The following is a 23,419-nucleotide window of genomic DNA, read 5'->3' on the forward strand; positions in this document are numbered from 1 at the left end:
GAATAATCCTTGAAAATTATCACCGAAAAAAACACCATCAATCTTTTTTATAAAACCCACTCAAAATCTTAAAAAAAAATATTCTTCAAAAAATTCCACATTTTTGACTCCGGTAACCCTTGGGGGAAAAAAACAATATTATGAAAATTCTTCCCCACATTGCATCACAAATATCGTCATCATTTTTTTACCGTGGGACCCAAAGTTTGTCTGGTGATAAGTCCCAGACATTGATGACCTTGCAAATGAAACAAAAAATTTGCAACAAAATATTTCATAATTTTTAAAATGTTTGCAAAAGTTGTACAAAAAAAAAATACGTAATCAGATATGTTTGCATTGGGGGGTCCCCCCAAACCATGCGATGCGATCAATGTCTGACTATAAATACCCAGACGCCCCCAGAAATGCAACACTTTCACACAACTATGCAGTCCGCCATGCAATGAGAAGCAGTGAAAAGTGAAACGAAATTGAAACGCTTATTTTTAAACCAAAGGAAAAGATGTGTGCCGCGCCGTCTAAATTGCGTTGTAATCTCAATACTGTAGAGGCAAACAGACAAACTATTGTATTTTAAACAATTGTTCAACTAAATATATATATGTTTATTTAGTATTGTTTAAATAAATGGATGGATGTGTCGAATGGCAAGATAATATATGTCTGGGAACGTTTAAAAAAAAAAATATATATTTTTTGTGAATAACGGAATTGGATTTTAATTGCGTGTCATTGTGATGGGACACCCTCACAAGGGTCTCTACAAAAAATGAGATCCTATAAGAGGCCTTTATTAGAAAGAGAACAAAAATGTTTTTTAAGAACATTTTTCTGAGACCCATAATAGACAAAAATTCTTATTTTCCAAAGATAAATTCTCCTCTAGCAAATCAGAAAGTATCGGTCGGTTTTACCGACAGATGTATACCCTCAGCTAATGTCCGATTATTTATATATATATATATATATATATATATATATATATATATATATATATATATTGAGTTCTGTAATGATTATACAAATAGTTAACCCTCCAGAGAAATATTTAGATATGGTAGTTGTAAAGGATCGCTGAGTTGTTTCGCAAGTTATGACAGATAAAAGTAGAGAAAATTGTGACCCTTTGTAGGTGAGGTGCCAGAAGGGTTTCGCAGAAGTGTTGTGTTGCAAAAATGTTTGTATGTGTGAAATATGAAAAAATTTGCGTGCCTACTTCGCTTTCTTAAAGCGTTTTCTTTTTTTTTAAAAAGTCTGAATGGAATCGGATATTAATTACGCGTTTTATGAGCTTCATGGATATTCAAAATGTTGACCCTTTCGGGGGGAGGTACCAGAAGGAGTGGATCGATATATCTCATCTTTATAGCAGATCTTGGGTTAGTACAAATAATGTGATCTGTAAAATATTTAGAGAACGGGATGCTTATTTCGGATTTTATGATCGTTTTTATTTATTTAATGAGCTTCGTGGATATTCAAAATTTTGACCCTTTTGTGGGGGAGGTACCAGAAGGAGAGGTCTGATATATTCCATCTTCACACCAGACCTAGGGCTAATAAAAATATTGTGATATGTGTAATTTGAAGAAAACCAGATGCTTATTTTGGATTTTATTATCGTTTTGTTTATTTAAAACTTTGACCCTTTGTGTGGGAGGTACCAGAAGGAATGGTCCGATCTCTACCATATTTGTAACAGATCTAGTGTTGATAGAAATATCGAGATGTGCCAAAATATGAATGGAATCGGATGTTAATTTCGCGTTCTATGAGCTTCGTGGATATTCAAAATTTTGACCCTTTGTGAGGGAGGTACCAGAAGGAGTATACCGATATATCCCATCTTCACCCCAGACCTAGGGCTAATAAAAATATTGTGATGTGTGAAATATGAAGAGAACCCGATGTTTTTTTTTTCAGATTTTATAATCGTTTTGGTTATTCAAAACCTTGAACCCTATGTGGGAGAGGTACGTGAAGGAGTGGACCGAGATACCCCATCTTTATAACAGATCTTGTGTTGATGGAAATATTGAGATTTACGAGGTCTTAATGGAATCGGACGTTAATTTCGCGTTCTAAGAGCTTCATACATATTCAAAATTTTGACCCTATATATATATATATATATATATATATATATATATATATATATATATATATATATATATATATATATATATATATATATATATATATATATATATATATATATATATATATATTGAAAGAAAATAACTCCCCAACAAAAGGTCGAAATTTTCAAAAAAAAAAATTATATATATATATATATAATTTTTTTTTTTGAAAATTTCGACCTTTTGTTGGGGAGTTACCAAAAGGAGTGGACCGATATATTCCATCTTCACACCAGACCTCGGGTTAATAAAAATATTGAGATGTGTGAAATTTGAAGACAATCAGACTCTTACATCACATTTTATAAGAGTTATAATTATTCAAAATTTTGACCCTTTATGGGGGAGGTACCAGAAGGAATAGACCGATATTGTCCATTTTCCAACCTGACCTAGTACTGATGCAAATATTAGGATTTACAAAGATGGAGCAAAATCGGATTATTCTTTCTCTTTCTGTGCAGTAAATTATTTTCTTTCAAAATTTCGACATTTTGTGGGGGAGGTACCAGAAGGAGTGAACCGATATTGCCCATCTTCGAACTCGATCTAAGTTTGGTAATAATATTACGATGTACCAACTTTGGACCAAATCGGATACTCCCTTCGAGAGTTATCGTGTGCACCAGCCAGACAGACAGACGGACATCGCTAGATCGACTCCGAAATGTCCTGAAACGGATTTGGTCCAAAGAGACCTAGGGTCTAAAACCTTTATTTCGACTAGGCACGTTTTGACCGTATCAAATGATATATACCCTCTCTAGCCATGTGGCTGAGGGTATAACTAGCCATATGGCCGAGGGTATAATCAAATGATATGTATATACCATCTCTAGCCATATGGCTAAGGGTATAAAAATGGAATTTTTTTGGAATACTTTCCCAATGCCTATCATAGCCATAAACATTTTTTTCTTAACGCCCATTCGCAAGACCTCTACATATTCTGTAAAGATAAATTCTCCTCTATCAATAAAAATTTTCAAAATAATAACAAATAATTGATAATTTTAACTGAAGGACGATGAGGGGCATATTTTTTGTTATTCCGCATTTAGATTACACGGCCATTATCAGTACATTTTTTGTAAAACAAAAACTAAAAATAGATTGAAGTATTATTTTTTCTATTTGTTTGTTTACATTTGGAGCATCAAAGTCTTTACATGGTTTATGGTGGTCTAATTTAGGACTTAATCAGACTAATTTATCTTATCAAAAATGATAATGTAGTTGAAAAACATAAACAATTCTTCATGGGGTGGCCTTGGTAAAACAAAGAATGATAAAAGAAATACAAAGAACGCCCACAAATTTCCTCCCATTGACTTATAGTGTATTTAGATACAGTTTTTTATCCTGATTTATGATATATTTACAGATCACCGCATTTAGTAAGACCAGTGGATCTAAATTGCCAATTCCATTGCATATACTTCAAATAAATCCTGATAAGGAAGGTTAAGCCGGAAAAAATCTCTAATGTTTACATGTTATACGAGCCATATTAAAGTTCGTTCAGACGAAGAAAAACACACGATTTTAAATGTCAATTTAATAGCGTATACGTCAAATAATATCCACTGGATTGTTGATCACTTAAGGCTCTATCAGACGATATGTTTTCAAATTTGTAGAACTGAAGAAACTGCAACCAACTTCAGACTGCTGTCATTTCTAAACCACTCGTCCGAAAATTATTCCAGTGACAGCTCATTATATTGTTTACAAGCGTACAAAAGCATTTTGGTGAGAATTTTCCAGAAAAAAGTTATTCGTGATGGAATTCAAGCGTGATAGTGTGCTTTCTTTATATTTGACTCGAAAACCACAAGTGGCTATCGTTAGGGCACTCCAACATTTAAATGCGAATAAATCATTTGTGGCTCGTAGCATCGCTCGTTACTCGGTCGGTGATACTGGTAGCGTAGCCCGACGTCAAGGAAGTGGACGGAAGAAAACAGCAACATCAGCAGAAATGGTTCGAAAAGTGAGGAAGCAACTTAATCGAAATCCGCGATGCAGTGGTTGAAAAATGGCTTGTGAGCTGAACATATCACAATATTCCATTCGGTAAATATTGAAAAATGAGCTCGGGGTAAAGCCATTGAAATTCCAAAAATGTGCAAGAACTTACACCGCAACAGAAAGAAAACAAACTCAAAAGAGCTAAAGAGTTGCTACGCTTGACCAAAAAGGGTGAACTGCTTAATTTGGTTTTCTCCGAATTTGGATGAGAAAGCATTCGTTGTCCAGCAGTTTGTAAACAAACAAAATGATCGTGTTTACTTGCCAAAGAGGTCAGCTGAAAATGTGCACGTTCGGTTGGCCACCAGAAATCAAGCGCCGGTCATGGTAATGGTGTGGGCCTCCATAACAGCCGATGGTCGCTCACAGCTCGTATTAATCGACCGTGGCATCAGCATAAATGCCGAATATTATCGCGAAAATATTCTGGGGGGTATTAAAGCCTTGGGCACGCAAACATTTTGGCCGCAGACCTTGGACATTCCAACATGACTCAGCACCATCGCACACAGCACGCCACCGCCACTCAAGAATGGTTACAAAATGAGGTTCCTCGCTTCATTTCCAAAATCTCCGGATACCAATCCTTTGGACTATTGTGTCTGAAGTATTTTGGAAAGCAAGGTTGACCTGAAAAATACCAAAGTGTCGATCACCTCAAGCAAACGCTTCGACGGGAATTGGCCAAAATACCGCAGAGCAACATTCTGGCAGAGTGTCACGGTTTCATTGACCGTTTGAAGGCCTTAATTCGTGCCAAGGGTGAACAATTCGAACAAATCTAAACTTATTCTAAAATTTGATGATATTTCCGACATTTTTTTATTTCATTCAATAAAATTTAAAAAATGTAAAAATTATGGCGTTTGACTTTGTTGCAGTTTTTTATCTCACCCTGCATATGCTATGAAACGCGCATTTGAGCGGATTTAGTGGTCTAAACGTGCTCTTAGTAGTACTTTTTCGATCATTGGAAAATAGGAGCATTCGTTTACTCGATAATTTGCACAAATTTTTACTGGAAGCTCTTCGTTTACTCAAAAGTCAAGTAGGTAAGAGCGAAATGACAGAGAAGAGTTACTGAGAGTTTCAAATTCGTACAGAGGGAAATTTCCCCAGTCGCATCAGCTGTTCAATAATCAACTGTTTTTGTAAACAAACAGCTGAAAATTTTTAGAAATACTGAATATGCCGTTATATTGGGGTTTATACGACGACGTGGACCTGTAAATACGAAACTTGAAAAAATCCGGTGATTAATGTAGCTAATATCCTCAAAATACCGAATATCGGGAGAGCCCGTTATATGGGGGCTATCCGAAGACCTGGACCTGCATAGACAATTTTCTGTCACGGCTGTATTACCTATTAGGAACTTCAAATACGAAATTTCAAACAATTTCGGTGAATGATGTACCTAAATCATCAAAATACCGAACATATTGAGGTCTAGATATGTGGGGTTCTATGCGAAGACCTAGTCCTGTCATAGACTATAGTTCCCATTACGAACTCTAAATACGAAATTTGAAACCATTCTGGTGAATAATGTCGCTAAAATCATCAAAATACCGAAATTTTGGGGGTACCGTTATATGGGGGCTATACGAAGATGTGGGTCTGAATACGCGATTTTTTGTCATAGGTTGTAGTACCCATTTTGAACTTCAAATACCAAATTTGAAACAATTCCAGTGAATACCCTCGCTAAAATCATCAAAATATCGAATATTGGGGGTACCGTTATATCAGGGCTATACGAAGACTTGGATCTGCTCAGACAATTTTCTGTCACAGAATGTAGTATCTATCTATTAGGAACTTCAAATACGAAATTTCAAACAATTTCACTGAATATTCTACCTAAAATCGTCAAAATACTGAATGTAGGGAGGGACATATACGAAGACTTGGACCTGTATAGACAATTTTCTATCACAGGCTGTAGTACCTATTACGAACTCCAAATACGAAATTTGAAACAATTCTGGTGAATAATGTCGCTAAAATCATCAAAATATCAAATGTCGGGTGGTACCGTTATATTGGGGCTATATGATTTCGTGGGCCGATATAGGCCATCTTCGAGCCTGACCTGCCTGAAGACAAAAGACTGACCTGTGCAAAAATTTCGCTTTCTATCTTAATTCGTTTTGACTCTAGCGTGATTAGAACAGACGGGCGGACGGACAGGCCTAAATCGTCTTAGAATTTTATGCTGATCCAGAATGTATATACTTTGTAGGGTCTTAAATTTTTATTTCGATGAGTTACATACAGAATGATATATATCCTCCAAACTATGTATGTATAAAAAGGGTTGCCATTGCCGATTTGTCAAATGAGATTACATCTTCTGCCCTTTAATTTTGCCTATCAAATCCAGAATATATTTGCAACAATTGTTACAAAGTAAAAAAAGAATAACTTTGACACCTTTTTCATGGGTGGCACTGTCCAACTTCGTGTCCCTAAAATCTCTTGCACGCCAAAAAAAAATATATCTCACAGAAGATCCTTGGTTGGAAGTGCAATTTTAAACTTTTTTATTTTCCGCCAACCACACTTTCAGTGTGACCCAAATTTCATTTTCGGTCACAAAATTTTACTGCAATACAAAGTCGACCCATATATTTTCTAGTCTCATATTCCAATCAATTCATTCCCAATTGACTTATCATCTTCGGGAAAGCATTAACCTGGTGCATTCAAAAACAGCAAAACAATATCCGCTGTTTGTTGTTGTTTCTAGCTACGTGATTGTGCTGATGTAAAAATATTGCGGGATTTCATCATCCAAAATTTCACCTAGAATAACCTGTGGGGCTTGCAATTTTTGTCGAAACGGTACTAGACGAACACGTGCAAAAGAGTTGATAGCAGATGTTTAGAGCGAGGAGACACTAATTCGTCCTTTGTTGTTTTAGGTTAGAGAAGTATTTACTTTTACACATAGCCTCAGCCGCTAGGACAATGTCAAACCAATTTTGAAATTGAAATTTTTGAATAAAAATATTTTCAAATTCGTTAAAATTGTTGAAAAATGCATATCATAAGAACCTCCGTTTGGCGTCGTATAAGAAAAAAATAAAATCTACTCATTTCTGAAAATAAAAAAAAAAAACTTTTTAAAATCTTTGACATATCCTCTGCCATGCTTATAATATTAAATGGGTCTCCATTTGCAAAAAGCCTTAAAATGGCACTACATCATGACAGTGGGTACGTCGCATGTCATCTTAAGTAATGCCTTACTTATACTTATAAAGGGATATTAGACCCGCACTTAAATTCTGACATCATTATCTCCTACAAAGTCTTGTCTTTCAAAGCTTATGTCTCGTCATTGTTAAGCCCTATCTACACGGAGCAAGTTTACATAAAACGTGTTAGTTATATTGTCAATTTTTTTCAAAGTATTTCAAGCAAATTTCAAATCTTCGTTAAATGCGTCACTTAGGTCTCGGTGTACCAGACCTTAAATTCTTGGAATGGAATTTGGACCCCTAGGTCCATAATCATAAATACCTCCTCATTCAAAATATCTTTCACATTTTCTATTTTTTTATAAAATGTTAATATCTTTTCTTTTTCATAGAAATATTTGTCTTTTAATTTATAGCCTTAACCTTACAAATATACAAATCTACGAATAAACATACCTACATCGCACACATGATAGAACGAAAAAAAAAAAAAAACGTTGACATCTTCAACCAAAAATAGTTTCTCATTAAAGACAACGACAACGACGACGTGTGGCACTCGTTTCAGATTGAAGGCAAATGACGCACTTTCTCACGGTTCTCAGAATGCCCGTGTTTATTGGCATTGCCTGCCAATTGGGACAGCATCAAGTACGAATGTGTGCGAAGAAATTATTCCCCAAAATAAACGAATTAGAATATGAACGATCCGCATGGTACCCTACATTACCTGTAATAATAATAATAATTTCATTTATACGACTGAAGCTTAACCCATTGGGTTAATTAGCGTGCCTTTATATGGAAAATTTATGTTGAAATATAAGTGTTTATCCACAATTCTGGCCTTCTGCAAGGAAAAAGTTCCTAATACCCTCCACCATTTGCAAAGAACTTCAAAAACGTTAAAAAGATTTCGTCGAAAAATACGTTTTAAATAAAACCCATTATAAGGGGCCTATACGAAGACAGGTCCCTGCATATGCAATTTATTGTCATAGGTTTCAAATACGAAATTCTATTTGGAACGAATTTGGACATTTTCAAAAATCCTTAAAAAATTCTGTTAAATCTTAAAAATACCGAATATAGCCGTAATATTGGGGTCTATACTGTGTATTTGGAGGTATTGTAATATGGAGGCTATACGAAGTCGTGGACCTGCATACGCAATTTTTTTGTCAAAGGCTGTAGTACCCATTACGAATATCAATTACGAAATTTGAAATAATTCCGGTTAATAAAGTCGTTGAAATCATCAAAATACCGTATATCGGAAGGTATCCTTATATGGGGACTATACGAATGCGAGAACCATTAAACGCTATATTATATATTAAGAACTTTAAATGCGAAATTTGAAACAATTCCGAACCATAATGTCACTAATACCATAAAAAGACCGAATATCGGAAGGTATCGCTATATGGGTGCTATACGAAGACGTGGACCTGCATACATAATTTATTGTTATTAGCTGTAATACCCATACCGAACTTTAAACACGAAATTTTGAAATAATTTCGAACTATAATGTCTCTAAAATCATCAAAATACCGAATATCAGAGAGTATAGTTATATGGAGGACGCGGACCTGCATACGCGATTTTTTTTTTATAGGCTGTAGTACCCATTACGAACATCAACTACGAAATTTGTATCAATTCTAATGAATAGTTCCGCTAAAATCAACAAAATTCCAAAATAAGGGAGGTACCGTTATATGTGGGGTATACCAAGACGTGGACCTGCATAGGCAATGTCCTGCCATGGGCTGTGCTAACCATTACGAACTTTAAATACGAAATTTGAAACAATTCCGAACTATAATGTCTCTAAAAACATAGAATTACCGAATATAAGGAGGTATCGTTTTATGTGGGGTATAAGAAAACGTGGACCTGCATAGACAATTTTCTGTCATAGGATAACTTAACCTGCCTACTGGCAAAATACACATGTGTGCAACATTTTAGCCTTCTATCTCAATTCGTTCCAAAAATTGCGTGATTACAACGGACACACAGACTAACGGACAAAGCTAACTCGATTTTGAATTTTTGGTCGATCAAGTTGGGTTGTTGTTGGGTCTGACATGAGTATTTTAAGGAGTTACAAACGGAATGACAAAGTTAATATAGCCTCCAATTTCGACATTCAAAATACTTCCGTTTTTTTACTTTTCCTGTCAGAACTACCCAACAACTTCTCTCTCAGAGGTCAAGTCTTACTGTGTTTTGTAAAAACAAAAACTAAAAATTAAAAAAATAGACAGCATTCCCGTTACATTCTGCTAGCAATCAGCTGATTTTTCAAAACAAATCAAATTTTCTGCAATTAAAAAGAACAATGAACTCACAAATTGTGCATTTCAATTAAGAGAACAAAAAATCTTTTTTCAAAATCACCATTTCTTCAAATTGCTTACATAACAAAAATTACTTGGATATTACAAAACAGCTGTTTGATTGTCGCAGGAGGAAGAATTGCAAGTGATTGCAACCAGAAATAATGGAACAAAAATAATAGTTTCCCGGAATCAGGGTAAAAACACCTACTAGTGGAAAAAACTTAAGAGTTTTTACGGAATAGTTAAGCCGAAATAATTTTCTAAATGCATTGATATTTTTAAGAAAGGCCTTTTAATAATATTCCAAATTAAGAGTATTTTATAGTTCGTATATTGTACCTACATATTTGAATTATTTCATAGAAAAATACGTTAACTCTTTACAGCGACTTCTGAATATGTGAAGTTAATCAAATGAAGAAACATTAATGTCATCCAAGTATCTGAAAATATTATTTAAACCTTTTTCTATTATATTATAAATATCTCGCCTATAAGAAATCATTTGTTTGTTGTAAATTTTACATTCCTAAACCTTTCACGAGACATTGTTAATTTTTGTCATATGTCTACCTTAAGATGTTGGCCGTTTTTACATCACTACAATATTTTACTATAATTTTAGTTCTTGCAGTCGAGTCCACAACCTTTATATGACTAAATATCCGAAGACAAAAACCGAATATAGGTCCTCATCGAATGTAACATCAACTTCAATTAGCGATGAATTTTATAGCAAATAATTTATATCAAATAAATGTAATTGGATTGGAACATTTGCCACTGGAGCCTGGACACCACTTGGTTTGATTGCGTTTTATTAGAAGTTATCTTGCAACTTTTTAGTGTGAAAACATAATAAAAAATAGCCTTGTTATTATTGCTAAGCGCTCATTTTTTACAATTACACACGAACCAATGTACACCAATAATTTGCTATGCTGCTTTTGGTCCTAAACAAGAGGAATAGTAATAATTCTCACTTACATTTAAAGAAAGCTGTGACATTTCACAGCAATCATTACAGGGAAGGACTTCCATGACATACCTTGTAGACATTCCAATTTGTGTAATAGTTCTACATCTTTACTTCTTTTTATTGACATTTTTGGAGGCCACATTATTCAATAAAACAAAATATATTTCAATTAACTGAACGAACTTTTTGTCTTAAAAAATGGCTTCGAAAACAAAAGTAACATTCTAAGGTGAATTGATATCACAAAGATGCTTTCTTTGGGAGTTATGCATCTTCATACCTGTGTTGCATTCACATTCATTGATAACAACATATATATTTAAGAGAATAAAAAAATTGATTTATTTCAAACTTATGTAGTAATTTCTCTTATATTTGGAGAATAAATCGTCAAAAGAAAGTATAGAAAATTGATTTATATCGGAATTTAAAGAAGTTTGTATGCTGGTCCTCTACAGAAGAAAGTGACACTCTAAGTGAATTGATAACAAGAAAGGTAAAACGGTTTGTTGAAATGATATCCAAAACTATATATTTCTACATTGGCTCCATGGTAGAAGATAGAGATAGTCGCATGGTAGAGGAATATAGGTAGATGCTTCGACACAGCTGCTGGGACAATGTCAAACCAATTTTGGAATCAAAATTTTTGAATGAAAAATTACTCGAATTTGTAAAAATTGTTAAAAAAAAATGCATATTAAAACAACCTCCGATTGGCGACGTGTAGGAAAACATATATAAATATACTTATTTTTGAAGAAATATATAAGAAAAATTGACATATCAATGTTCCGAAGCGTTGATGCATTTTCCTGTAGTCTTCTACCATTGTTGGCACCTTCAAAAAAGCGACACCTCTAGGAAATGCATGTATTAATGATCGAAATAGCAATATTTTTCTTTGTGTCGTAAATGTTCTGACAATTGTAAAGAGCTGCTGGACAATGAACTGTCAAACAGATTTTTGAGTCGAAAATGTTGAATAAAAAATTATTGAAATTTGTAAAAAAAATTTTGAAAGATTCATATCATAACAACATTTGATTTCCGTCGCATTATAAAGGTACGGTCACACTGGGCAAATATTTGATCGAAATTTGTTTTCCCATATTTGACTGAACAAATGTGAAATTCATACAGAGTTGATTCGATGTTCACATTACAGTCAAATATTTAACAGATTTTGTTTGTTCAAGCAGTCACCAAACAGCGTCAAACAGTGCTATGGGAAAACATGTTTGACACATGTTCACATTCGTAAAATATATTTTCCCATTAAATTGTTTGATCAAACTTTGAGGAAACATAAGTTTCTTTGGCCGAGAGAAATAGACAGAGAGAGTGAAAGAGAGACATAAAGAAAATGTAGTTTCGGGTATAATTTATTTGGAGAAGGGAAGCAAAAGACCAGCTGCTGTGGAATAAATTCCTTGTTAGAACAATTTTATTTTGCATTTTTGTTTGTATCATGGTAGAAGAATACAGGTAGTTACATCGACATAGCTGCTGGGACAATGAACTGTCAAAACAATTTTGGAATTGAAAATAATGAATGAAATATTATTGAAATTTGTAAAAATTGTTGAAAAATATATATCATTGCAACCTCCGATTTTTCGCCGTATAGGAAAACATAGAAAAATCTACTTATTTTTGTCAAAACATTTCAAAAATTATGACATATCATTGTTTCAATCGTTGATGCATCTACCTATATCCTGTTCCAGAACCTGCAAGAATCTACTAGTTTCACAATTTTCTTCGATATAATAAAGGGAAAATCGGTTATCGTAGTAAAAACACTTACATTCTGGCAGTTCTGGAACAGACCAAATATACACATTTTTTACTAAACATTCAAATTCAGTTAGTTCAAAAATATCAAATAAACAAAACCACTATTCATTAAACATCATGCTACAAATGCTCCTGTTGTTAAAGCAAAATGCTGCCCAATGTTTTAAACTGATATTTTTTCTTCTTTGATCTTACAAAACATTTGCACCGTCAAATAAATCTTTGACCAAAAAATAGGAAAATAATTGATCATATATGTTCACATTATGGACACATTGGTCAAATTTTTGTTTTCCGACAAATAATTTTGTTTTCCCAAAATCAGCTGTTTTCGTATTTACCATCAAATAATATTTGATGGTCAGATTGTGACAAAGAAACATTTCGCATTTTTCGTCAAATATTTTCCCAATGTGACCTTACCTTAAAACATATAAAAATCTACTTATTTTTGACGCAACATTTTAAAAATGTTGACATACAATGTTCCCAACTGTTGATTCATCTACCTACAGGTAACCAGGTCGAACAACCAAGAGTCGAACAAAAAATGGATGTGCAATTTGAAGCTTTTAAGAGCGATGACCTTTTATTGTATGGATTTTGTGTGGAATTAAAATTATTATGTTATTATTAAGGGCAAATCTGAGATTATAGCATTTCCTTACTTGTTCGTTTAATAGATTTGTAAATTTCTGCCAGGTTTTAATACAAAAACTCACAGCAAATCAATTGACTAATCTTTTGTAAACGAATTGTAAGAAAGCTCCAAGTGAATTGATAGCACAAAACATGCACCCATAATCAGCACAGCAACTCATATCAGCTGTTTCTCTTGACACAATTGACAGCTGAGAAAAAACATATTTAGTTTTTCGGGTTTTTAAAAACCGACAGACGAGATATAAACTAAAAATTTGGTGTATTTTCTGATAAATTTCCTCTTCAGTTGGTGAAGAAATGTAAAACAATTGCAAATTAAACTATAATTAAACAACTACTAAACAATATTTTTGTGTTTATTAATTTTAGAAAACAAGCAAAATGCCCGAAGCTCGCAGTCCTATGGCAGCTTTTGCTGATGCCTTGTATAATGTAATTGATGGTCCAGTTACATGGTTCAAAGGTATGTCAATTATCTGCTGGCATTGCCCAATCAAGATTAATCGAGTGGCCGTAATATATTGGACAATTTATGGAAAATTGGACAAGTTTCGGAGGATTCCATTACATAATGACATAACCTCAATTGGCCAGCAGAGGCAGTTGTCAATTTGACTGCCTATTGTTGTTATTATGATTTGTTTACATTCTTGAAGCAACTAAGTGCTGATGTTAATGTTTCCATTTTCTTGTCTTGCAGAGAGCATTGTTGAACCCAATCAAAAGAAATATGCCTGGTATCATCAACAATACCGCCGTGTACCCACCATCGATCAGTGCTATACCGATGATGTTGTCTGCCGTTTCGAGGCTGATCAACAATTCCGTCGTGATCGCATGGTTGACAACGATATTGTACAAATTTTGCGTCAACGTTTCGAGGACTGCACCTTGTATGAGGCTCCCGACCACTTGGAAAAATGCAAACCCGTTTTGGAGCAATACGAAAAGGCTGCCGAAAATTGGTTCATTAAATGTGAGTTTTTTTTTTTTTGGAATACAAATTAATTGGAATTTGAAAGTATTTGGAATTGTGTAAATGTTTTCCGTTTCCTTTAGATGGTGATTTGGGTGCCTACACCAATGCCAAAGCTGCCTACATGAAACAAAAACATCGCATGATCTGGGAACGTCGCCATGGCCCCATTGGCAGTGGCACCAAAAAAGTCAGTGAAGAGGAACAAGAACATTGAGAGCTGCCAGTTCGAACCATTTCACAGTGTACTCCCAAAAACACTTTTAGCTAAATTATTTCCTCTAACTTTCCACAATAGCTAAGAAGAAATCAAACAGAAAATATAACCATATACTGCTCCATGGAAATCTTCAATGTTTAACATTTTCGTAAAAGGGTGTGTTTTTTTCTATGGAAAATATCACAAAATCAGTAAAAAAAAACCGCAATTATTGTTATTAGGATAACATAAACAATTGAATAAAAAGAAATTAAATTGTAAAATTAAGACACGAAACGGAGGTGGTTCTTAAGGAGCAACATCGTTTTAGGAGGCGTATAGGATGTCAATAACTTATGGAGTCAAAAAGGTCATGAATACAAATGATCTTCTTTGGCCTTCTATGTTAAAGAAGATTATATGATATTATATGGCATAGAACATTATATGGTACAGAAAACCTAGAAGACCGAAGGAACATCAAGTTGTTTACAAAAATAATATGGTCTTCCAGTGTAAAGGCCAGATGATCTACTCTTCAGAACATCAGTCTTCCATTGCATACAAGTCGAAGCTATTATTCCGTAGTAAAAAATAACAAATGACAGCTCATTTTAAAATACAATTGATGAGTTTTATTAAAATAATATTACAATCATAATTTAAATTTATAAATGTTCTTTAAAGCAGTCTTAGAGAAAAAATTGCAAAATTTATTGCTAGTTAAAAGTTTTAAATTAAATTAAATTTTCATGAACTTATACTACAAATGTGAAAAAAGGAATTACAAAGAAAAAGTAAATCAAATGGTATATTCTACGATGAACACGATGGCAAAAAGACGTGTGTGAAAATTAAAAAAAAATCTGAGAATGTCAATGATTCCTCCAAAGGAAAAACCTTGCCTATTTGTTCTTTAGTAGTTTGGCTTAAACTAATACAAAATTGTTGCTAAAATTGTCATATTCCGAGTGATAAATATCTTTTATAAAAAAAAATTGTTACTAAACATTACTACGATAAAAGCTTCTAAGGCGATGTATTGTTAGCTTTCATTCAATTAGATTCCCTGAATCCTGTTGTCTATTATTAACTAATGGAGACCAAAGGTTTACTCAGAAGACTCTTCTTAATTTTAGCCAGAGCACTGCTGGCCGCATCACCATTTTTCTTCTTTTCCTCTTTGTTTTTAGCACCCAGCGGTATCATAGTGGTGTCGTGCAGACGTCGACGGAATAGCTTATAATACTGTAAAACTTGTGGATTGGCCCAAACCTGTTTGGGATCAAAATCTAAAATTCGTACCGAATCCAATGACTTGGCACGGGACAAGGCAACATATGCCTGGCCAGCTTCGAATACTTTGGACAATGACATTTCAACGCAATCCAATGTCAGGCCTTGGGACTTGTGTATGGAGAAGGCCCATGCCAATTTTAAGGGTACTTGGCGCCTGGTCACTGTGCCACCATTAGGTGTTTTTATGATCCATTTTTCATGTTTACACGAATACTCCGTATTATTTTTAAATCTCACCACCGGTACGCCTTTTTCAAAACGTACCACCACGCCTCGAGCACCATTCACCAGTCCTGCAGATATGTTTATGTTCTTCAATAACATCACCTGGGCATCAACCTTCAAAAACAGCTGGGATGGAGCTTGAACTTGGGTGTCCAGTTGTTTGGTCATTGCTGGATCAGAATCTTCAGCTCTGAAAAGAACTTTATCGGTGGGTAAATTTTCCAATTTGGATTCATTTATTGAATTGGCATCATTGGTGTGGGAACACAATTGGGTAGCCAAGATGCCATTACCCTCAATTTTTTGTTTAGAAGTTGTCTTGAGACGTTTGGTAATCTCTTCATTGATATGACCAATGCGCAGGTGATTTAGGATATTAACAAACTCTGGATCGGATTGACGATGCACCTCTTTAAGTTCATAAACATATTCAACACATTTCTCCCAGGCACTCGATTGAAAGCAAAAACGTTGTGGTGGTGTTTGTGAAGAGCTTTCTTCACGTTTTATCACAGGTGGTAACTGCAAGAAGTCGCCACAGAGTATCAACTGGATGCCACCGAATGGGCGATCATTGCGCCGGATGTGTCGGGCAACAGCTTCTATTTTCTGTAATCAAATTTTATAGAAAAAGTATTTGAATATTATTCCAAGGCAAACTTACATCAAAATATTGCCCATCCACCATGGAGATTTCATCAATAATCAAACGTTTACATTTCCTCCAGGCCTGGGCACTGGCAGGGCGAGAGGCCAATTCATAGCAACGTTGCAAGGTGGCATCTCCACCACCAATACCAGCAAAGGCATGCAATGTTACACCACCTGGAAAAAAAACAAAACAATTAACCGACATTCCCACACTCAATTTAATAATTTTAACTTACCAATTAGACAAGCTGCCACACCAGTGGAGGCTGTTGCCACAGTGCCATCTGGCGGCAATGCCGAAATAATTTTTCTCAACAAGAAACTTTTACCCGTACCAGCTGAACCCGTAAAGAATATACTCTTCCCCGAGATGCATGCCTTTAGCACATCGATTTGTTCTTGGCACAGTCTTAAACCCTCTTCCGTATCCATGGGAGATTCTTGATATAATTTCTTGGGAGCTGGCAGACCGCTTTTATCCCCACCACCCTTGATTTCATCGTATCGTCGCTTCTTAGCTGCCAATGGCGAGGGTGTTGTGGCCGAGCCCTTGGAAGGCAACAAACCTGCTTTCTTTCTTGCCAAAATCATTTCTGCTGTTGTCACCGGTGACACTTCTTCAAAAGTACTCGGCTTTCCCGACAGCATATGGGCCCGCAGCTGTTTCTGTGCCGTGGCATCATCGACATTCTCACCACCATTCATTTTTATAAATATCGTACGCAAGAAAAACATCAAGGTGCCCGGTGGAGCATTCGACAGATACATGGCACATTTTTCTGCCTTGAAATTCACCGAAGCCTTACCCTCGGACATGAACTTTTTGTGCACCATTATGTCTTTCAGTTTGAATTTCATTGGTTTCAGCTTTTCCGGAGTGCACTCGATGAAAAGTTCCCGTATATCGTTGCGTATCAGTCTTAACGTGGCCGTTCGATAGGCCAACTTGCGACCAACCGTTCCGGTGGCATTTGTCCATTGTAGATTTACGGCACAGGTGAGTACGGCATCGTTTAAATCCATTTTGGGTGAGTAGTTTTCTTTATTTATTTTTCGATTAAATAATTTTCTAAAATATCCAAAAGCTAATCCCAATTGTTACCCCCACTCCAAATGGACAAAAACGATGAACAAAATTCCACAAAAAATGCGCCTAAAACTACAACAAAGACAAAATGCCGCCCGCCGTTTCGTTTGAAAAATCGATTTATTGTGTAATCGATTACGATAGCTTTTAATTGTTTGTTAATTGACCAAAGACGGCAGGCCACACATCAAATCGAATGCATTCCGAGTTATTTGAAACTCGAAAACTGATTTGCAATTTTGCGAAAAAAAGCGAGAATTTGGTTAAAATATTTCTACATTTTGTTGAGAAATAAATCTTTAGAAAAATATAGAACATGATTTTGAAAAGAAAATATAACCATTCATAAATTTTTAAAGATTTTTTGTTTACTTATTTATTTAAAATCAATGCAACAGTTGTTTTGTTTATTTGACAACATATTTCATTTGTTGATAGTAACTCCGACATTACAATCCATATTGGACGTATTTCTATACCACCGCCAAATCTCAAATACAGATACCATTAGTGATCTAAATATCAAATTTCAGAATTGCATCCCTTTGCCTTAACCCAATAGCAAATACAGGGTGAGATAAAAGACTGCAACAAAGTCAAACCCCATATTTTTTAATTTTTTTAAATTTTATTGAATAAAAGTAAAAAAATGTCTGAAATAGCATTGACTTTTAGAATACGTTAAGATTTGTTCGAATTGGTCACCATTGGCACGAATTATGGCCTTCAAACGCCCAATGAAACGGTCACACGCTTCCCGAATGTTGCTCTGCGCTATTTTTATCCATTCCCGGCGAAGCGCTTGTTTGAGGTGATCAACATTTTGGTATTTTTTAGTGCCAAACTTGCTTCCCAAAATACTCCAGACACAATAGTCCAATGGATTGGTATCCGGAGATTTTTGTGGTCATAGGGCGCTGGAAATGAGTAACCATTTTTGGGTGGCGTGTGTTGGGTGCGATGGTGCTAAGTCCTGTTGGAATGTCTAAGGTCTGCGGCCAAAATGTTTGCGTGCCCAAGGCTTTAATACACCCTCCAGAATATTTTCGCAATAATATTCGGCGTTTATTCTGATGCCACGTTCGATTAATACGAGCGGAGAGTGACCATCCGCTGTTATGGCGGCCCACACCATCACCATGGCCGGCGCTCCCGCTTGAGTTCTGGTGACCAACCGAAGATGCACTTCCCGTATATATAGGCCCGTTCTTAAATCTTTTCTTTATAGTTCAGTTTTTTTCATTTTTCAGTTTTTCACATTATCGGACTTTGATCTTCATTTTAGTTTGAAAATCAAATAAACGAAACCAATATTGCAATTAATTTCGTGAAATAAATCTTCAATTCAGTTCTTCAATATAAAATAATAACGATATGCGTTGTCCAGTTTTTATATGAATACATTTTGCTGTTATTGCCATATTATCAATATAAAATATGGCAACATGAATTCCGTAAACTTTAAGTTTAGGAACATTAATATGCCAAAAGTTTTAGAATTTTTCAAAATTAAGTAGATTTCTATATGTTTTCTTATACGACGACAATCGGAGATTGTTATGGTATACATTTTTCAACAATTTTTACGAATTTGAATAACTTTTCATTCAAAATTTTCAATTTAAAATTTAGTCTGACATTACTTAAAGTTAAAAGATAAAGGGAAGATGGTCTGACTATTTGCTTATCGGGCAATTAATTTTTAATTAATACTTAAAATAACGAAAAACGATGTATTTGTCCGACAACATCACTTTGTATCTATCGAAAATGTGTAATAACCGGTTATAGATTAATTTAATAAATCAAACTTTCTTGTTTTCTGTATGTAAACTCAATGTCTAAACACTGTTTTAAAAAATACCAACGTCTTTATTTTCCATGAGTAAATGTATGTGAGTGATTTGGCAGCACTCACAATGTGACAGAATGTATTGGCATCACTGATTGGCCACGAAGAGAGCTTTATCAACACATATGAGAGAGGCAACACAACTCTCATCAGTGTTGGCATTTATCGGGGCAATGAAATTAATTGTATTTAATAAATTTAATAAAAAATTCAATAACAAACATTTGCAGAAGATTAATAGCTTCATAAAAACATAATTTTTATTGATTTTAATAAAAAATTTAAGTATATAATGTCTCTGTGTGGTCACATTTACATTTGGTACCACTCACCATCGAGAGAGTACTTTTCCCTCTCAACACTAATGCTCTCCCCAACAAAACATTTCGTTGGAGCAAGTGGCCAAATGTAGCTTTGCTAATATTTATATTAATGTCGTCGTCGTGATAAAAGCAACGTGCGGGAGTCGCAGCGCGTGTGTTTACAACAAAAAAAAATAAGAAAATAAGAAATATTCATACAGAAAAAAATAAAGAATAGAAAAAATATATAAGAAATAGTAAATATTAAAAGAGAGCAAAAAAATAAAGGAATATAAAAAAATGAAATAAGAATCTATACAAAATGAAATGATGTGAATTAGATACAACCGACAACAACAAAATCAAATTTTGTAATGTAAAATAAGAAGAAATAAAAAAATAATAATAATAGTGGATGGTGTGTGTGCATGTGTGCAAAGAATATAAGAATAATAACAAAACAAATAATAATAATAATAAAAATAAATAAATATTATTAAAAGAAATTTAAAGCCAGATGTTTGAGAGAGTGCGAAAAATTTAAAGGAAAAAATAAAACAAGAAAAATTAAAAAATATATATAAAAAAATATGGATGGGTAATTGAAAGGGTTGAGTTTTAATTTTTTTTTGTTAAGGAAAAAAATTAAGCCCCAAACAAGTGTAAAGCGGCGGCGGCGGTTTCAATAACACACAACGTAAGTCATTTATTCGGAAATCTAAAAGAAAACAAATCAAGTGCTTTTGCTGATAAGCAAACAGTTTTTGCAAAATATTGTGAACCAACTACAATAAATAAAATATTATTACCCACCAACATAAAAAAGTGGAGCAAAAGCGGAATGGTTTTATTTTGAAAAAAATGCATGCATACAAAGTATCTGTGAGATTGTTATGTGACAAAGAAGCAAAACGAAATAAAAACAAAATTTATTCATTGAGCAAAATCAACAATAAATATGAGTGCCAAAAAATCTCTGTGTGCTGGCTGTGGTGTGGGAGAGAATCAACGTCAGCTATGGGTTGAGAGCGTGAGAGAGAGAGAGTGAGGAAGTGTTAAAGGGGGAGACTGCTGCAATTTGCAATTTTGCGGCATTAAGCATCACTTTTTTGAATAGCAAAAATTTGCTTGGCCCCCTTTTACCATCCCCCCTTGTTTTCAAATACGTGTGTGTGTGCGCTTTTTTAAATTTAGCCGAAAAAAATAATAGCAGCAAATCTAAAATTCTTTGCGTTGGGAATTTTCGGTGTGTGTCGTCTCTGTAGTCTAGTAGTGACAAACAATTTTCTTCTTCTTCTATTACACTAGTACAACAACAACAATAGACGAAAAGAAAAACAACAATGTCGCATCTCTTAATGTTTTGTATATCGAAGTGAGTGTGTGTGTGTTCGTGCAATGGATGGGTTGGGATTTTTTTTATTCTGATTTACTTTGACATCCAACGACCGACGACGTCGGCCTTAGTTTAACCGAGAGAGAGAGAGACAGAGAGCGCGCAAAGAGGAAGAGCCAATGGGGCCTGTGGTGTCTCTTCTTTACAACATCGTTGTTGTCATCCATTGCCGTCGTTGTCATTTTTGTGTAATTATTTTGCGGTTGAGTCTCCCCAAATGACCGACCGACCGACCCGACCAAACGCCGTCCAGCCATTCTAGCCAGGCATTGAGTGAGAGTTTTAATATTAAAAGACAAAAAAAAAAAAAATAACACAACAAAACTGCCAGACATCCCCATCATCAGTGAATGTGAATAACAATGTCCGAGAGTGTACGTGTACGTGTGTGTGTGCGTGCCTGTGTTTGTTTGCCTACATACATGTGCTTGATTAACACAAAAAAAAATCTACTGGGCATACATATCTACTTGTTTGTCAATAGATTGTGTTGTGTGTTTGCTTATTTTTATACCTACCAGGCTATAACGATTTGACAATGGCTAGTTTATTTTATTCTAGCATATTTATACATATGTATGTCCATACGTCGATATGTATGTAGGAATGTTGGCCTGTCGTTGTTATTTGTGTGTACTGTGCTCTGTTGCTGGCCCAGGCTATTTTTTTTTTTTTGGTTTAAAGTGTCTCGCATTTCGTCTAGAGCTTTTCAAATAATCAATTGATGAGAAATGAGAGCAAACTAAATCGAAAAAAAAAAACAAGAATAAAAAGTTATGACGTTGATGATGGTTGTCAATAAAACAAACAACAAAACACATGTAAAGAAGAGAGCCAGCCCCCAACAAGAGCGCGCGTTTCACAAAGGGGGAGTAAAAACACGCGCCACAAAATAAACAACGAATGTATACAGCTGCAGTCGCAGGCCGTCGCAGCAGCAGCGACAGCGTTAACGGCAGCACCATCACTCTGAGCAGCATCATTAATAACAATAATAATCAATATTAATAGACAGACAAGTGTTGTTATTTCTTTAAAGAAAAAAAAAAAAAAAAAAAACATTGCGGGTCATAAATCTCTACATTTTTTTCAAAAGGGACTTTCTCGCTCTCTCAGCTCTCAGAGCATCCCCGAAACCCATTCGTGTGGGGTTTGCTTGTAAAGAACCCCTTTTCCAATTGGAATGATTTATCTCTGTGTGCTCATTCTAATTGTCTGCCAAAAATTCATCTCTCCCTCTCTCCCACACACAAAAGTGCCGTCGGTGTTGCCAATTATTCAGGGTCAATAAACGCTGTAATTGTGTTGTTTTTTTTCGTGTTTTTGAATGGGAGTTGAATGATATACAAAAGAAATATTGCATATTAATTGGAAAATGCTAATTGGTTGAATCAATTCAAAAGAAATTAAGATATTTATTATTCTAGAACGTTTTGTAAAAAAAAATTGTTTATCAAATCTGAACAGCAGTTCCCTTAAAAGATTAAATTACAAAATGAGTTTTATGGGCCCATTAGCGCGAGTCTTTTAAAGAACAAATTTTTGTTTTTGAAAACAGAATTGCTTTTTTGCATAGCTAAGCCTCACATTCACCGACCATGTTTTCGAAAAATCGTGTCATTTAAACTACCAATTGACCTATGAAAACATAATGGCTTTTTAGCGATGCTAAAGCTTATTATCTCCGAATATATTTTCATAACAAGCCGTAATTCGACTGCCAACTCCTATGATTATACGTCAGAAGAATTACAATTTTCCATAGAACGCCTTGTTTTGATTGTAATTTTAATAAATATTCTCGTTTACGTTTGTTTGCTTCCCTAGGTCGAAATCCTCAGTGGCACAATAAATGTATTTCGATTAGACTAAGAAAGCGTATTGAATTTGGGACTTCTGTTTGCTTATGGTAGGAACTGGGTTAACAATTATTTTGCTCGTGAACTTTAATCGAGGCATTCTCCCAACAGAAAATGGATATATCTGTTCATGTCAGATATTGGTTAATTCCGTAAGGCCGTTTTTATACCCTTGGCCATATGGTTAGAGAGGGTATATCTGATTTGATACGGCCAAAACGTGCCTCATCGAAATAACGGTTTAAGACCCTAGGTCTCTGTGGATATTTGGAGTCGATCTAGCGACTTCCGTCCGTCTGTCTGTCTCTCTGGTTGATGCTTACGATAACTCTCGAAGGGAGTATACGATTTGATCCAAACTTGGTATATCGTAATATTATTGTCAAACTTAGAGCGAGT

General features: G+C 34.8%; 3 protein-coding genes across 4 annotated transcripts in view; 2 read left to right on the forward strand and 1 right to left on the reverse strand.

The window, feature by feature from the left end:
- Positions 1–13,314: 13,314 nt before the first annotated feature.
- Positions 13,315–14,637, forward strand: LOC101898925 (NADH dehydrogenase [ubiquinone] 1 beta subcomplex subunit 10). The gene is made up of 4 exons (XM_005176272.4): positions 13,315–13,473; positions 13,544–13,637; positions 13,875–14,150; positions 14,234–14,637. The coding sequence occupies exons 2-4, from the start codon at positions 13,556–13,558 to the stop codon at positions 14,365–14,367; spliced, it is 492 nt and encodes a 163-aa protein (XP_005176329.1). The 5' UTR covers positions 13,315–13,473; positions 13,544–13,555; the 3' UTR covers positions 14,368–14,637.
- Positions 14,638–14,958: 321 nt separating this feature from the next.
- LOC101898755 (ATP-dependent DNA helicase PIF1) lies at positions 14,959–17,699 on the reverse strand. The gene is made up of 3 exons (XM_005176271.4): positions 16,761–17,699; positions 16,538–16,698; positions 14,959–16,482 (listed from the first exon to the last, which is right to left on the reverse strand). Exons 1-3 carry the CDS (start codon positions 17,545–17,547, stop codon positions 15,439–15,441), a joined length of 1,992 nt encoding a protein of 663 aa, XP_005176328.1. The 5' UTR covers positions 17,548–17,699; the 3' UTR covers positions 14,959–15,438.
- Positions 17,700–19,856: 2,157 nt separating this feature from the next.
- LOC101900128 (homeobox protein cut) overlaps positions 19,857–23,419 on the forward strand; it is a 449,960-nt gene continuing 446,397 nt past the window's right edge. Inside the window, exon 1 of one of the 2 annotated variants that reach the window (XM_005176279.4) lies at positions 19,857–20,462. The gene's annotated coding sequence lies outside the window, so the exon portion shown is untranslated. Of the gene's footprint in view, positions 20,463–21,123; positions 21,435–23,419 lie in introns of those variants that run through there. The other variant, XM_059124515.1, reaches the window with a different exon arrangement.

This window comes from Musca domestica, unplaced genomic scaffold, assembly GCF_030504385.1.
Source record: "Musca domestica strain aabys unplaced genomic scaffold, Musca_domestica.polishedcontigs.V.1.1 3, whole genome shotgun sequence".
Taxonomy (NCBI): Eukaryota; Metazoa; Arthropoda; class Insecta; order Diptera; family Muscidae; genus Musca; species Musca domestica.